The sequence below is a fragment of the Saccostrea cucullata genome, unplaced genomic scaffold (assembly GCF_032062105.1).
Source record: "Saccostrea cucullata isolate Sc308-1 unplaced genomic scaffold, CSIRO_AGI_Scuc_v1 ctg8603, whole genome shotgun sequence".
Classification (NCBI taxonomy): domain Eukaryota; kingdom Metazoa; phylum Mollusca; class Bivalvia; order Ostreida; family Ostreidae; genus Saccostrea; species Saccostrea cuccullata.
This window is the reverse complement of record NW_026926113.1, coordinates 5,436-23,002: the sequence shown is the minus strand read 5'-3', so window position 1 is coordinate 23,002 and position 17,567 is coordinate 5,436. Positions and strand designations below refer to the sequence as shown.

The window sequence follows — 17,567 nt, the reverse complement described above, 5'->3', positions numbered from 1 at the left end:
TTGGTCATTTTAAGTTTTGAACGTGCGAGCTCTTGCAAGCACGTGCGCGCAAAATGACCTTCTTCACGCAAATCTACATAACATGCCTACTTACACCTAAAAAGGTTTCACCTAAGTCGGATGTTTAGTTTACAAGATCACTCGCGGAAAAGATTTTCCCAGGAAGAAAAATAATAATAATAATAATAAGAATAATAATAATAAGAAACAGAGTAAAACGACAAATGTTAACTTCGTTTGGGGAACATAATTGCAAAGCTCGTTGCAAAGCAACGAGTAGTTCTTCCGTCCTGTTTGACCTGAAGTAGCATTAATTTTTAACAAAAATGAGAAATAACGCCTAAAAATGGTTTGAATCCTTTAACGCTATGTTAATTAATGCAAAAATAAGCAATTTTTTGCTACTTCTGGTTTGACCGGAAGTGACGACAACGGACGAAAAAATTTTTTTTTGCTTCTGTGTTTGTTACCAAAAAACTTGTCAAGAACGGCAAAAATACGCGTTTTTCGACTACTTCCGGTTTGGCCGGAAGTGACGACAGGACGTATTCTGACAACTTCAAAGATTAAGCTTGTCATTTTGAACAACTTTGCTTTTTGACGTATTAAAAATTCTCAATACGTTTTGAGATATAAAGAAAAAACTGTATACCCCTCTAGGCCCTTAAATTTAGGAACCAGCCCTTTTTCGAGATATCATTTGAAAGATCTTTAAATTCTGGAACTTCTTTTGTTCTAACTTTTTTCACAAAATATTTTCGGGTAAAAAGATATCGAAGAAAAGGTGTGAGAAATTTTGAAATTTGTGATAGGTCTATTTTCGGGCCATAGCGAGCGCCGACGAGCGTCACTTCCGGTAAATTTGATATACCTGATGCACCTCTCCAGACATATCTCTACCTAGCCTCAAAGTTTGAAGTTTCTATCTAGAGCCGTTTTCGGGAAATTGTGGACAATATGACCCTTAAAATCAGAAAATCGACGATATCTCTAGACCGGAAGTGACGTCATCGAAACGGAAAAAACGCATAAGGTTTAAGTAATGTTCCATAAGTCCGAAAAGTTTCATAAGATTTTGTTCGGCCGTTTTCGAGAAATCGCGTGCACAAAATCGGTAAGAAAAAAAATAATAACTAGAGCAAAGCTCGTTGCAAAGCAACGAGTAGGTCTTCGTCGTATTCGACTCGGAAGTAGCTTTCAATTTTAAGAGAAATGAGAAATAACGCCTGAAAATGCTTTGAATCTTCTAAATCCATGTTAATTAATGCAAAAATAAGCCATTTTTTGCTACTTCCGGTTTGACCGGAAGTGACGACGACGGATGGTAAATTAGTTTTAATGCTCCCAGAGACATATGTTATCAAAAAACTTGTCGAAAACGGCAGAAATACGCGTTTTCCGACTACTTCCGGTTTGGCCGGAAGTGACGACGCTGGAGGTATTTTGACAACCCCAAAAGATTAAGCTTGACATTTTGAACAACTTTGCTTCTTTTGACGTATCACAAATTGTCAATACTTTTTTGAGATATAAAGGTAAAACTTTCGGCCCCTCCAGGCCCTTGATTTAAGGGGCCAGCCCTTTCTCGAGACATCGTTTGAAAGATCTTGGAATTTTACACCTTTCTTGTTCTACATGCTTTAACAAAATATTTCTAGATAAAAAGTTATCGTAGAAAAGGTTGTAAAAATTTTGAAATTCTTGAAATGACTATTTTCGGGCCATAGCGAGCGTCGGCGCTTCGTACTTCCGGAAGTTGTGATATACTAAGTGCACTTCTCCAAAGGTTGCTCTAAGCATCACTGAAAATTTCATGCTTCTGTGTTGAGTGTTTTTTTAGAAAACCGCCGGACAAAGTGACCCTCTAAAAATCATTAAATCGCAGAAAACTCCGAACCGGAAGTGACGTCATCAAAATGAAAAAATAAATATCTAGATTTTTTGATGTTCTATAAGACCTAAAAGTTTCATGAAAATCGAGCGACCCGTTTTCGAAAAATCGCGCGCACAAAATCGGTAAAAAAAAAACAATAATAAAACTGACAAAGCTCGTTGCAAAGCAACGGGGCAGGTCTTCCGTCCAGTTTTGACGGTAGTGCAGGAAGTGACGGAACAAAAGACAGCAATAAGCTAAGTAGTCTCCAGTGACTTTATAATTTCAATTTTGCATCAAAACCTTCAAAATAAGCCATTTTGTGCTACTTCCGGTATGACCGGAAGTGACGACAAAGGACAAAAAATTTAATTTTAATGCTCACAGAGACATCTGTAACCAAAAAACTTGTCAAGAGAGGCAAAAATACGCATTTTCCGACTACTTCCGGTTTGGCCGGAAGTGACCACGACGGATGTATTTTGACGACTTCAATTGATGAAGCTTGGCATTTTGAACAACTTTGCTTCTTTGACGTATTACAAATTCTCAATACTTTTTGAGATATAAAGAAAAAACTTTCAGCCCCTCTAGGCCCTTCATTTTAGGGGTCAGCCCCTTTTACAAGATATCATTTGAAAGATCTTAAAATTCTACACTTCTTTTGTTCTATATGTTATACCACAATATTTACAGGTAAAAAGATATCGTAGAAAATGTGCTAAAAATTTTGAAATTCGCGATAGGACTATTTTCGGACCATAGCGAGCGTCGGCGCTTCGTACTTCCGGTAGTTATGATATACCTAATACTCTTCTCCAAAGGTTGCTCTAGCATCACTGAAAATTTCATGCGGCTGCGTCAAGTGCTTTTTGAGAAAACTGCCGGACAAATTGACCCTCTAAAAATCACAAAATCGCAGAAAACTCCGAACCGGAAGTGACGTAATCAAAACGAAAAAAAAAATGAATCGAGTTCAAGTAATGCCTCATTAGTCCTGAAAGTTTCATAGAAATCCATCGAGCCGTTTTTGAGAAATCGTGTGCACAAAATCGGTAAGAAAAAAAAACAATAATAACTAGAGCAAAGCTCGTTGCAAAGCAACGAGTAGGTCTTCCGTCCGGTTTTGACCGGAAGTTTAGGAAATGACATCAAGAGACGAGAAAGCAATGAGCTAAGTTGTCTCCAGTGACTTTATAATTTCAAGTTTGCATCAAAACCTTCAAAATAAGCTATTTTTGGCTACTTCCGGTTTGACCGGAAGTGACGACGACGGACAGAAAATTAATTTTTATGCTACCTGAGACATATATTATCCAAAAACTTGTCTAGAATGGCAAAAATACGTGTTTTCCGACTACTTCCGGTTTGGCCGGAAGTGACGACGCCGGACGTTTTTCAATGACCCTATTAGATAAAGCTTGACATTTTAAACAACTTTGCTTCTTTGACGTATTACAAATTCTCAATCAGTTTTGAGATATAAAGAAAAAACTTTCGGCCCCTCTAGGCCCTTAATTTTAGGGGCCAGCCCTTTTTTCGAGATATCATTTGAAAGATCTTGGAATTCTACACTTCTTTTGTTCTATATGTTTAATCAAATTATTTCCAGGTAAAAAGATGTCGTAGAAAAGGTGTTAAAATTATGAAATTCGCAATATGCCATTTTTCGGGTCATAGCGAGCGCCGACGTGCGGCACTTCCGATAAAAATGAAATACCTTACGCATATCTATAGACTTAGGACTATCATGCCTAAAAGTTTCATGATTCTATCTAGAACCATTTCTTAGAAAGTCTGCGGACAACCTGAGCCTAAAAAAATTATAAAATCGGCAATATCTCCAAACCGGAAGTGACGTCATCAAATCAAAAAAATATGTATCAGGTTCAAGTAATGTTACATAAGTCCTGAAAGTTTCATTAAAATCCATCGAGCCGTTTTCGAGAATTCGCGTGCAGAAAATCGGTAAGAAAAAAAAGAATAATAATATAGAAGAAAAAAAGTGAAAAAGAAACCGAAGAATAACAAGAAGGTCTTCCGCTGAAGACGGAAGACCTTAATAATAAGAAAAGTGAAAAAGAAACCTAAGAATCACTAGAAGGTCTTCCGCTGAAGCCGGAAGACCTTAAATAGTGGAAAAGAAACCTAAGAAAAACAATAAGGTCTTCCGCTGAAGACGAAAGACCTTAATAAAAGTGAAAAAGAAACCGAAGAAAAACAATAAGGTCTTCCGCTGAAGACGGAAGACCTTAATAAGAAACAGAGTAAAAACAATTTGTTCCCAAACTCCGTTTGGGGAACATAATTAAACGACTATAGCTTATTCATGAAGGAATTCCTTGCCTTTACGTAATATATAAATGGTATTTTGTTGACAAGGTCATTTTATCGACCGTAGAATTTACGAAATGAATACTTAAAACATGACTGCTGCTATCTTGTTTCATTAACATGTTTGTCAATAATTCACCTCGTTTTAGAAATTAATCATACGTAGAGCATGCTATTGTGTATCGAATTAAGTGAGATACTTGTATATAAACAGTGTGTGTCTGTGATGAAAGCATATTGCTGCATAAATAATGGAAGTTGACGATTGAAAAGTTAAAGTCATCACCTTTATCATAGAGCTTGGTTGTTAGATTAACATTAACATCTTTTTTTCAAATTCAATATCCAAATATGAAACAGATGTGTCAGACCCTGTGGTATCTTTTATTTTAAGTCCATGCTACCAAGGTCTATTATTGCAGTACGTGCTGGGAGGAAAAGGGACCCTCATTTTTCAATAGTCAGTAGTGCCTAATACAGTCTTAATCATCCATCGGTAACTGGTGTCTTCACAATTGATATCTTGATAATCAGAAAAAAATCTCTGTTTATTCGTAGATGTGGACAAAGTATTCATCACATACTGTGCTGATATTCCTCATGTTCTTAGAACCGCTGGAAAAAGGATATACATATCCCATCGTTTCTTATCCCACAAACCGAAGTATAAATCACTCTGAAAAATTAACGAATGTTACAAAAAAAAATTTTAACAGGACAGAAAAACTAGATGTTGACTGCACGATTGATTTTACATCTGCAAAGGAATTCAAAGAAACCATTTCAAAGCTACGCACAATTATTAAAGTTAGAAAAACTAAACTTGTTTTTCTCCATCTGGAATTTGAGGGGTTTTCTTTTGCAGACGAAGTGCTGAAAAATCGTTTGACTGAGTGGCAATTCCTTGCCCCTGATGAGGACGTATTGAGGCAGTTGCCTATAGATTATCTCTTGCTAATTTTTGGCTACTCAGAGATTGGTAGTGAAGGTGCAACTATTCGCTTACATCTAAAGACGAAATCATCAGACTGCTACTTAGATGAAGATTATGTTGCCAAAGTTAAACTCATACTATGGGATTCTTTGTTATTTAATTATTCAAATCGTTATTTGTGTAATCGTAACTTTAAAACGGATAAATTCATCAAATTTTTACTTTTCTCACTAACTACCGTTTGGATAGGGTATGATTTAGACTGTCAAACTATGATCCAGTGGCACGGAAATGAGTACAGGTATCTGAAAAAGGACTTCCAACATGTCATCATAGCAGTAGGATGCTTTTTGGTTGCGACGCAGTTCCTTTGGCTATTTCAAGTGATAGTAGACAAAAAGAATAAGAACAGGAAGACCAACTTTGAGTACAAAGAAGGAGATAGACCAAGTGGCATCAAACGCGCCATTAAAAAGTTTCTATTTAAAAAGATAGAAATATTTCCAGAAAATTCGCGTGTAAATACATTTTTAAATTGCCCAACCTTTCGGTTTTCGGCTGTTGTGAACTGGACCATATTACTTTTTATTGGTTTCTACAGAGTTGTTTACAGACATAAATTAGCAGAAAACCTTTATCACGCACACTTTATAATAAACTCCAACGAACCTATCTGTGATTTGAAAGAGAGTACGTCATATGGTTGTGATTTGATTTTCATGATGCTCTCAAATTACTTGGTTGTTTTTCTTACACCTCTTTATTACGAATATTCTGAATTTGATAGGGATGAAGATAAAGATGAAGATAAAGATGAAGATAAAGATAAACACACTGAAAAGACTTCAAATTCAACTTCAAATATTTTTTTAGAATCATCAAAAAAACTTCTATATTTTATATTTGATTTTAAAGGTGGTTGGAAAACCCGACTTTCATACGCTTTAATTTTCATCATCTTTCCTTTTGCTTCAATTTTAGTTGTCGTTGCTTCTATGATTCTTTTTGTTTTTTATCTTTTAAAGGTTTTAATAGAAGGGCTACTTTTACCAATTTGTTTTTCCAGTAACTTTAAGCTGTCAACTTTGAAAAAAGTAATAATACTGATAGCATTCGCAATAACATCACGTCCAATGATCAGTTCTCTACTTTTTATGTTAAGATCTGCGACGTACTTCATTTTTATTTTGCTTCCCCTTCAGCCAGAATTACTACATGCTTTCCTTGTGGGACTGTCCATAATAGCGTATGCTATAAAATATGAAATAGAAATGGTTGACCTAAATGTAAAAATTCTTCGACAAATAATAACATGTCATCAGAATTTAAAGATAGAACAAACTGTGGAAGAAAAATTGTACGGACATGTAAAACATAACCTCAAATCATCTCGTAAGAATGTGAGCATTTCTATTTGTAAAACCTTTATTGTATTTATATACTTTCTCATCACACTTCAAACAATTAAGAAAAGCACGAACACTACGAGTAATCTTGAAGATTTTTTTTTGAGTGCTTTTGTTATCGTTTTACCCTGGATTGCGGGTGCGTTTGTAAAGAAGACTCTCTCTGGGAATGACATAAATACAATAACGAAATTAGTAACAGAATATCATGATAAAAATAAGAAAACAATATAAAAACAAGGTGTGTTTGTGAAACACTATGCGCCCGGCGGCAACAAAGTTCAAAAAATCTATTTTTAGCATATTGGTCACAGTCAAGATCACAAGGTCATTGACCTTGGTGTCGTTTGAAAGAACTTAATCGGTGGAGTATGCATATCAAATATGAATTCCCTATCTCCTATGGTTCTAAAGTTATGGCAAAAAGTGTTAAAAGCTATTTTTAGCATATAGGTCACAGTCAAGGTCACAAGATCATTGACATTGTCGTCATTCGAAAGGACTTTATAAGTGGGGTACGTATACCAAATATGAAGTCCCTATCTTCTATGGTTCAAAAGATATGACAAACAGTGGAAAAAACTATTTTAGCATATAGGTCATAGTCAAAGTCATAAGGTCATTGACCTTGACGTCATTTGAAAGGACTTTATTAGAGGAGTATGCATACCAAACATGAAGTCTCTATCTCTTTTTGGTTCAAAAGTTATGGCGAAGGTTAAAGTTGACAACAGACAGACAGACAAACAGACAAACAGATGAACAGACAAACAGAAAAACAGACAAACAGACAGGACAAAAATAATATACGCCCGGGATCTATCGATCCAGGCGCATAATACTGAATCCAAAAAGACTTCAGTGGAAAATAGGGATTCTAGAAGAGGGAATTCAGATCAGTCGAGTAAAGACGAGAATTATATCGTATGTCGCATAATACTGAATCCAAAAAGAATTCAGTGGAAAATAGGGATTCTCGAAGAGGGAATTCAGATCAGTCGAGTAAAGACGAGAATTATATCGTATGTACACCAGCTAGGGTCCTCCACATGAAAATTTTGCCATGGAGGAGGGTGTGCGAAGGCGAAATGAGATCAAAAACATAATATTGTGTGTTAGTCTTCCTGACTCTCATTCATCAATGACGGATTTCACTGTTTTCACAAAACTTAGATCAACCACTGCAACAAAAGTAAAAAATAAAAACTCTTAAAATTTATAAATATCTACACTTTATGCAAAATCATAGAACAAATAATTGATTTTATATAAAACTGTGTTAATTGATAAATTTTGGGATTGTTTAAAACATTCCTTTGGTCGTCCAGAAAAATACCTACTATTTTTCAATGACTCCGCTAAAAGTCGGACACGGACTTTTTGGGCAATATACCCCCCCCCCCCGAAAGAAACGACTTATAGCCGAGTGTGTACGGTACTTTTATTTTAAAAAAGTAGATCTCTGATACCTTTCGTAAAAGCAATTATCTATATACAATAATGTATATGTATTATTAGTATGCCCTCGTAAACGAAGTTTCGGGGATATATTAGTTTTTGTCGTGTCCGTCCGTCTGTTTAGCTGTCTGTCTGTTTTTTCTGTTTGTCTGCAAATGCTTTAACCTTGCCCGTTTCTTTTGATTTGGTGGAGCAATGACTTTCATATTACACATGTGTATTCCTTTTGACAAGACCTTTCTTTGGGTACCACCAAATTTGACCTTTTGACCTTGACCTTGGAGTTTGACCCACCTTTACATGAAAATTTTATACTTTTACTTTGGTCATATCTTTTGAACAATGGATACCAGGACTTTCATATTTCACATATGTATTCTTTGTTGGTAGACCTTTCATTTGATACCAACAACCTTGACCCTTTGCCTTTGACCTTGTAGATTTCCGTACTTGTGAAAAAACTTTAAACTTGGCCATAACTTTTGAACGGTAGGGGAAAGGACTTTCATACTACATATATTCAACCCTTGTGAAAAGACTCTTCATTCGATACCAATAACTTTGACCCTTTGAGTTTGACATAATCTAAAAAGGCAGACCTTTACCATAACTTTGAAAGGGTTGGGACTAGTGGTTTCATACATTACTTATCTAATCCTTGTGGCAATACGCTAGGGCTTCCCTACCCACTGTATACAAAGTGCTTATCGAAAATCTACTTGATTTGGATCACTATCTAATATTTGTTTGGATCATTCGAAGTTTCTGTCTGCACATTTATAGAAAAAAAATGTGCTTTTATATATGACAGGCATTCATCAACAAAAACATACAAAATTAATAATTTTAACGTCGATCACCAATTTACATGTACTATTGTAAAATTTTAAACCATTTTAAAGATCGATTTAAACTCTTCAACTCTTAAACTTTACATATACACATGGTTTTGTAAATATATATGTTCTTAAAAATTTCAAATTCAACATGTTACTAAGTTTGCAAATATATAGTGTTTAGTAGTTTAGTAGTAGTGCTAGTTGTTTTTGTTTTTCTTTTTTTATTTGTTCTTATGACCTTTTAACTAAGTTGTTGATCGGACACATCCGCAGTGAGCTCTATGTATTGATCAAGTAAACGGAGCATTTCGTAATCAAATTTAGTATAAAAATAAAGGTATAACAGTTGGATGAAAGAAGTAAGCCAAAAAAAAAACGACCCAAGATAAATAAAATGATAGGTTGAAAAACATTATTTGTCTCAACAAATTCGTTTCTTTAAAGCAAACTGACACACAAACATCAAGAAGAACCGTAGCATATCGTGGTTAACGCATTCAGTCTTACGCCTATCATGAGCTTTGGTTTTTGCCCTGTTAATTTGTCTACACTACATTTTTGGTACATCACTAAAAAGGGGGGGGGGGGGCAACCAGGCTTTCAGTTAACATTTCCTAAAGTATTTATATAAGTAAGGTTGGGAAAAAAGTTGAGGGGCCACCCCCCCCCACCCCGGTTGCTACGCCCCAGACTGAATCCTTACTTTTGGTACCAACAAATTTGACCTTTATGATTGACCCACTTTGCAAAAAAAAAAAACCTTACAAACATTAACCTTGGTAATAACTTCTGAACAGTTGGTGCTACACATGTGCATTTGTATATACACTGTGGCAAGGCCTTTCCATAGATATATTTTTTTAACTTTTGACCTTGAACATGTTGAACCTTGGAGTTTGACCCAATTTTAAAAACTTTAATCTTTGAACTTTTGAACAGTTAGTACAAGGGCTTTCAAATATCATAGTAACATTCTTAGTACAAGACCCTAGCTCCTTTGTATTCTAATAATTTGACCTTTACCTTGTATAAATAATATGTGAACTACCTTTTTTTCCTAGTTTTTCTTGAAACTGGCTCATTTGATTGTCCTCGTTTTTTCCCAGCATCCCTTCTACTGTTGTTATTTAGAGCTTTGGGAGGTGTATACTGAAAAATACAAATAAATATACACATATGTGGCAAAAGTGATGCTCTCAGAAAGTAAAAAAAAAAATCAGTGTGGCTGCAGAACTTTAGCATTATGGTTTTATTGTTTACTCATTGACTTTACGCATGTTTATGCTACAGTTCTGCAGCTACATTCAGTAACGCTTAGAGAAAAAAAAATAAAATCACATATTTTCATGGGGGCAAATTTTCAAGGTTTGAGAAAAAGAAATTGATTTGTGGATATTTGATTTTGTGGTTGAAGAAGTATTGAGCAGCAATGCATATCAAGTTTGACATTTTGTTGTGGTCATGAAATTGTGGGTCTCTCCTTACCTCAAAAACACTGAAAATAAACCCCAGACAAAAATCTGTGATTTCACAGTACAGTACCTGAAAGCATGTGTCTGTTGCATTTCAGTCACTGTCTCTTGCATTACAAGATATCCATTTTATTGTCCCCCGCTTTCGCAAAAGCGAGGGGACATTAAATCTCATTCGTATCTGTCTGTCCGTCCGTCCGTCTGTCCGTCGGTCTGTCCGTCCGTCACAAAAACTTTTAACCTTGTCCATAACTTTTGATTTTGTGGAGCTATGACTTTCATATTTCATATGTATATTCCTTGTCACAAGACCTTTCTTTGAGTACCACTAAATTTGACCTTTTGACCTTGACCTTGGAGTTTGATAAACTTTTACACAAAAATTCCAAATTTTTACTTTAGCCATAACTTTTGAATGGTAGGTACTAGGACTTTCATATTTCACATATGTATACTTTGTAGCAAGACCTTTGATTGGATACCAACAATTTTGACCTTTTGACCTTGACCTTGGAGATTTCTGTACTTATCAAAAAACTTTAACCTTGACCAATACTTTTGAATGGTAAGGACTAGGGCTTTCATCCTTCACATATATAATTCTTGTGAGAAGTACCAAGAACTTTGTCCCTTGGACCTTGACCTCGGAGTTTGACCTACTTTTCAAAATCTTTGACCTTGGCCACAACTTTTGAACAGAAGATACCAGGACTTTCATTTTTCACATATGTATTCCTTGTGGCAAGACCTTTCATTTGATACCAACAACTTTGACCTTTTGACCTTGACCTTGGAGATTTTTTGTACTTATGAGAAAATTTTAACCTTGACCATAACTTTTGAATGGTAAGGGCTAGGGCTTTCATATTTCACATATGTATACTTTGTAGCAAGTCCTTTGATTGGATACTAACAACATTGACCTTTTGACCTTAACCATGGAGATTTTCGAACTTATCAATAAACTTTAACCTTGACCATAACTTTTGAATGGTAAGGGCTAGGGCTTTCATATTTCGTGTATATAATTCTTGTGAGAAGTCCTATCTTTGAATACCAAAAACTTTGCCCCTTAGACCTGGACCTTAAAGTTTGACCTACTTTTCAAAAACTTTGACCTTGGTCACAACATTTGAAAAATAGATACCAGGACTTACATATTTCACATATGTATTCCTTGTGGCAAGACCTTTCATTTGATACCAACAACTTTGACTTTTTGACCTTGGATATTTTTTTGTACTTATGAGAAAACTTTTACCTTGACCATTCCTTTTGAATGGTAAGGGCTATGGCTTTTATACTTCACATATATAATTCTTTTGAGAAGACTTTTCATTGGATATCAAAAACTTTAACAATTTTGACCCCTTGACCTTGGAGTTCAGTGATAATATTCTAAGTAGATGACATATGATAGGGCGTTCATATTAGACACAAAATGTCATCAAAAAATGACATCTCACCCAAAAAGACACCGAAAGCGGGGGACCACAATTCTTTGAATTTGCTTGTTTGTACAAAAACAAAATGAAATGGAAAAATTTCATTCTATATTCTAAAGAACAGCAATTTTACTGAAAAGAAATTTCCAAAGCATATTGTAAACAGGTTTCTGTTAATTCTATTCACCACAGTTTTATCCTACAGGGTGAAAACTTCTGATTATGGATATTTTGATTACTGAGGTTCAACTGTATTTCATACTTAGGGATCAACACAGGGTTCAATAAACTGGAATTCATTATTTTTGGTTTGAAATGTGTGCACAAATACATGTAATAATTTTTGGTTAAACACTATTTGCTCATACATACCCATACCCCAGGTTCCCTAATTCCTGGACTTTTTCCATCTCTTGGACAAGCTAATTCCGGAAGAATTGCTTTTTCATAAAAAGCTTTCAACTTTGGCAACATCATATTCCATAGCTGTTCATTTCTGGGTATTCTCTGTACAAACAGATGATAGGGATTCAAAGTTCTCACAACAAAATCAAACCAATCAGTCCTACATATGTTCATGAGTCCTTGACACTGATAATAATAATCATGGTTCTCTTTCAAAAACAACTTTCCATTTCTGTTTTGAAGACAGAAACAGAAAGAATTAATTTTGTCTGCTGCTTCAAAAAGGTTCAAATGCTTATTATGTATTAAATTCTTTATCTCTATCAGACCCTTCTCCCCGTTCGCAGTATACACAATACCATCTGGGCTTCTTGCAAGAAAATTGTGGTTATGATCAATAACTAATCCTGATTCTTGAACAGTAACATTTTCATTTTCTTTTTCAGTTTATATTTTCAATTGTAGATCTTTCTTGCAGTAATCCATTTCTAGTATGTCTGTTTCCTTTGAAATTTGAGTAGAGGAGGGAATGTACTAACTTATTTACAGGAATAGAGGGTTTACATCGAAAAACCTTTCCAAAAGTTGAGGCTGTGATCCTTTAGTTCTCTCTTAATGTCAGAGTCCAGAAGTTGATTGTTGTAATGTGGAATTTTGAATTTGATGAATCTGAGTGGAAGAGACAAGGACATGATTGGTGAGGAATTCTTGTTTTTTGGCCACTAATTCTGAATCTGTCACATCCTCACAAACCTCAGTAGCCTTCTCTCCATAAGCTCTCTTCGCTTTATTGGTGGTACTCTGCTTGAGACTCCGTATTTTTTTCAGAAAACGGTTTTTCTTTGTTTGTGGCTTCTTTTGGTGCTCTTTACTTTGTGCCAACTTAGCTTCCTGCCTTTTGAAAAACTTTAGTAAAGAATGATCCAGGCTGTGTTGCCGTTGATTGCTTCCAAACAACTGGTGACCACTGTGGTCCATAATTCATGCGTAAGCCCCCTCCATAACATCTCACATGCCATGAGGCTCATTGGCAAAGATTGTGAATCTTTCCACCATCAAATTTAGAAAGGTTGCGCTTGCCTTTGTAAAGTGGATTATCTGTCACTAGCTTCTGAAGGTTTGATCTATAACATTTAGAAACATGGTTTGCACACTCCTCTTTCTCAACAGCCCTTCCCCAAAGAGGCACCTCTCCCTAATCTTGGCAAAAACAGATGAGTCTCCATCACCTATGATGCGCATATACCGCAATCCATGTTTACCCTCTGCTTGCTTCAAACCATACCACAATTATGTCAATCTCCATAGACTGACTATCTGAGTCCCAGTTCTTAAAACAGTCATATTGTTTTTGGATCTATTAGCTTGTTCTTGGCTGTTTGGCACACAAAACAATACTTATTCCTTACCCCTATAAGTAGCAACTTTCCTGTTTCTTTCCAAATAATGATAGCTACACTACCAAGGGCATTATAGCTATGTTTGTGTGTACGTTTCTGGACCAGCCACCATATCTGTTATCACAGTTATTGCAGGGACCTCTTGATGGTAATCCCCCCTCTCTATTGCTAGGCTGCGCTCCTGTGCCCAAGCTTCTAAAATTTTGCTCTAGAAAGAGCCGAAAGCCACCGTCCCCCAATCTCCTTTTCAATTAGAAATCAAAACAAAAATAAGATGATAGGCAGGAAGGTGCATTGGTACAACTAGTTAGATGGGATGGCCCATTCCATGAGCATGTGCTCCCCATACTGCACAGACATTATCCAAAATCTAAAATCACGAATTTACATCTCCTATTTTTCTTTATTCTTAAACTTACAAAATAATGCTTATGGCGATTAGTTTCATACCAGAGAAACCGGTGGGGACTAAAGATTTCCTTGGTGTCTGACCATCTCTCTGTCTCTTTGTCAGTCTGTCCCACTTTGTTTTCTGCACACTTGCAGTTAATGAGATGATGTTTGGTAAGTAAATGTATGCTGATGAGTAAAAGATCAAGTTTGCATTTGTTCCACTTCAATGATTTTTGACTGAATTATGACCTTTTTAATTTTTGAGTTTTCAGCAATACTAGTCCCCTACCAGTAAGTGTAATCTGGTTCCCATTAAAAATTGAAAATGCAGTATTTCTCTCCAAATTCATTGAGTTCCAATGAAATGCAAACTTGATCTTTAACCCATCAAGGAAAAGTCACATACCAAAAATCAGGTCATTATCTGCTAGCGTTAAGAAAAAGAAGAAGTCTGCGACCAAATGCTCACTTTTAATACTCCTGCTCTGATGTGATTATGCCCCCTCATGTTGACAATGAATTCATACGAAAATGAAACCCATAATATGTCATGCCTCAAAAGAGTGTGCTAAAATTTCAGGCATCTGCAGTGAGTAATTGTTGAGAAAACTGTAAACTAGAAATTTAGTAAAGATAGATGCATGGATAAACAGGAAGTCATATCAGATTCAAACAAAAATAAACCCCATGCACATACCTAGGAGAGTATTGATAAAATTTCAAGTACCTGTGATGAGAACTTGGTGGTGAGAAAACTGCAATGAAAATGTGTTATGGACAAACAGACGGACACAAAAAGCTAGAGCGGTACCCCCCACTCCAAAAGGAGCAGGGGTATAACAGAGGGCCCATGGGCCACATCACTCACCTGAGAAGCTTTCACCATGCAGATTTCCCCCTTGTAATACCTACTGTATCCCCAGTCGATTTGCCCAAGGGTCTTAATTTGGACAATTCAACTTCCCTCTTGTGGCCCCGCCCAATCCCCGGGGGTCATGATTTGAACAATTTAGAATTTACACTACCCCCGGATGCTTTCGCATAACAGTGGTTCTTGAGAAGAAGTTTTTTTAATGACCCCATTCTATTTTTGTCTTTTCTTAATTATCTTCCCTTGTGAGAGGACCTGCTGGCCCCTCATTTTAACAATTTAAAGTCCCCTTCACCCAAGTATTCTTTGTTCCAAGTTTGATTAAAATTGGCTAAGTGGTTCTTCAGAAGAAATAGAAAATGTGAAAAGTTTACAGACAGACAGCTAGATGGATGGATGACGGACAAAATGATTAGGAAAGATTCGGCTCAGGTGAGCTAAAAAGTGTGGAAAACTAAGTGGGAAAGACTTTCAAAGGGACAGACAGAGAGGGGGATGGACAGCAGACAGACAGACCCCAGGAAACATTCCCATCCGGGTTTTAACCAAAAGAGGACTAATAAAGTTTTCTCTTATAAAATTCTCCTGAACTCATGTATGAATAAATATAAATTTGTGGTACATGTACATGTTTATTATCTACAAAACCTTTTAATGGATTAAAAGAACCTTTGTTGTGCAGTGGTTATAAAGAATCTGCTCTGGAGATGTGGAAGAGTAAGGAACTGATCCTTATGTGTCTGGTTAATCCACTGCATGACATGTAGACAAGTCCTTCATTTAGACAGTATAAATGTAGATCTAGTCTTGCAAATATGTTTTGGCAAAAAAGATCCTTCACAGCTCAATTGCCCTAGTGTCAAGTATAGGTAAAATTTTCCCTACACTGGCAAGTGAAAAACTTGGAGACAGATTCTGAAGTTAAACAACAAATTCACATTTATCTATCGATCTATGTGAAAGTTGTCTTAGCTAATCTTTGACAAACTAAAACCCGAGTCCAATGCTCACCTGATTCCTCTTATTGTTATAAATATTTCCTAAAGACAAATTTTGACACCATGTTATGGTCCTAACTTGCCCTTCCTTACCAAACTTCAATCTACACTACATATGGATTATGAATAGCAGTGGTTTAAATGCCCAGTATTGGCCTTGCTATTTGGAGAATTGACAAAAAGCATAACTATTTTATCCCTATATTATCCCCATCCCATATCAAGTATTCAGTAAAAAAAATCACACATTCACAAAATGTGCATAAATAAATTACATATCAATATGCTTTCTTGTTGAACCCTAAAGTTCTCATTTTTTTAAAAAATATTCCCTATATTTCCATGTTTTTTAAAAAAGAACTTTCCAATGTCCATTTCCATGATTTCTTTCAAATATGAATTAGTATAAAAATTTGATGTTTTCACACAACTAGATGATTCAGTGCTATTTGTGGAGGGATTTTAAAGAAAATCTTATAATCCATGTGAATATTTCATTTCCTGTAACTATCTAAATTTCAAAAAGTTACAAAATTTGAATATGCACTGAATGTGAATGCTTGATTAATGACATAAATGATTTTAAAACCATATAGAATATAAAAGTAAGCCAAAAAACAATAGTTTATTTCCTGCTACCACCCTGAAAAAAATGGGGTAGGTAGGTAGGAAAATTATTTTATTTTTTATTTATTTTATTTTTTCCAATGGTTTTTTTGGGGGATATGAACTGCTACAAAAACAAATCAAACATGTCATAGCTTGGTTACATAATTTTTAAAAATAAAATTCCAATTTTGATGCACAACTAAAGTGGTTTTTTTAAAAGTCCATATTTTTTAGTTATATTTTTCACAAAATAAAATTTAAATGTATATTTTTTTTCAATTTTGGAACAAAAAATTCCTGCAATCTCCTTTTTTTCCCCCAAAAGATTAAAAAAAAACTTAAGGATTGGGTGCAAAAAAAATTTTTGGTAGGTTGGGTAGCAGGGAACAAGACTATTTTTTGGAGGGGGGGCTAAAGAAAAAATATGTAAATCTGTGATTTATTACATCCCTAATAATTGTGTTATTTTACTTTAAAACTAGAAATACCACGGTGGTTTTAAGTTTTATCAGAATTACCCATTACGTGACCTCCTAATCTTGTGTGAGGCTGTACCGATGTAGCAAGATATTATTTGTTACCAATTCTTAGCTGGGGGGATTAAATAATTTTTTAAAAAAGAAACTTAAAAGGTAAAACTTTAAAAAAATATTTTTTGGGATTGCGGGTTCCCCTTTTTAAACCCTTTTTAAATTTCATAATGCTGTATATACACTTTACCTCTTTGAACCTGGAAAGCGAGGACTTGTTTCAAACTTAAATTGTTTTTTACATCCATTGCACTGCACAGCAAATACACTTGCTAGGCCAAGGCTTCTGCTCTCTGTCAGCACACTAATCAGTGCTTTACCATTTGATCCAGGGGAATAGCATCACTACACAGACATGCATGTAGTGTAATTTCATTCACATGATTTTGCAAGCTTGTCAGGTTGACAAGACTATCCCTCAGGACAAACATTTTTTACTTTATTTATTTGAAGTCTTATGGTGTGGTTTACTTTTACTTTTAAAATATAAAACTTTTAGTGTTGCACCTAAAATTTTTGGCTAGTGCAACTAAAGTTTTTTCCATAACTTTTGAATTCTGATTTTAAGATTTGTCCAGTTGTCTTATAAGGCTTCAAAAT

The 17,567-nt window shown here is 35.3% G+C and overlaps 1 protein-coding gene across 1 annotated transcript; it reads right to left on the bottom strand.

Annotated features, from left to right (window-relative positions):
* Positions 1–9,805: 9,805 nt before the first annotated feature.
* LOC134270820 (uncharacterized) lies at positions 9,806–12,343 on the bottom strand. The gene is made up of 2 exons (XM_062753065.1): positions 12,134–12,343; positions 9,806–9,993 (listed from the first exon to the last, which is right to left on the bottom strand). The coding sequence occupies exons 1-2, from the start codon at positions 12,338–12,340 to the stop codon at positions 9,889–9,891; spliced, it is 312 nt and encodes a 103-aa protein (XP_062609049.1). The 5' UTR covers positions 12,341–12,343; the 3' UTR covers positions 9,806–9,888.
* Positions 12,344–17,567: the final 5,224 nt, after the last annotated feature.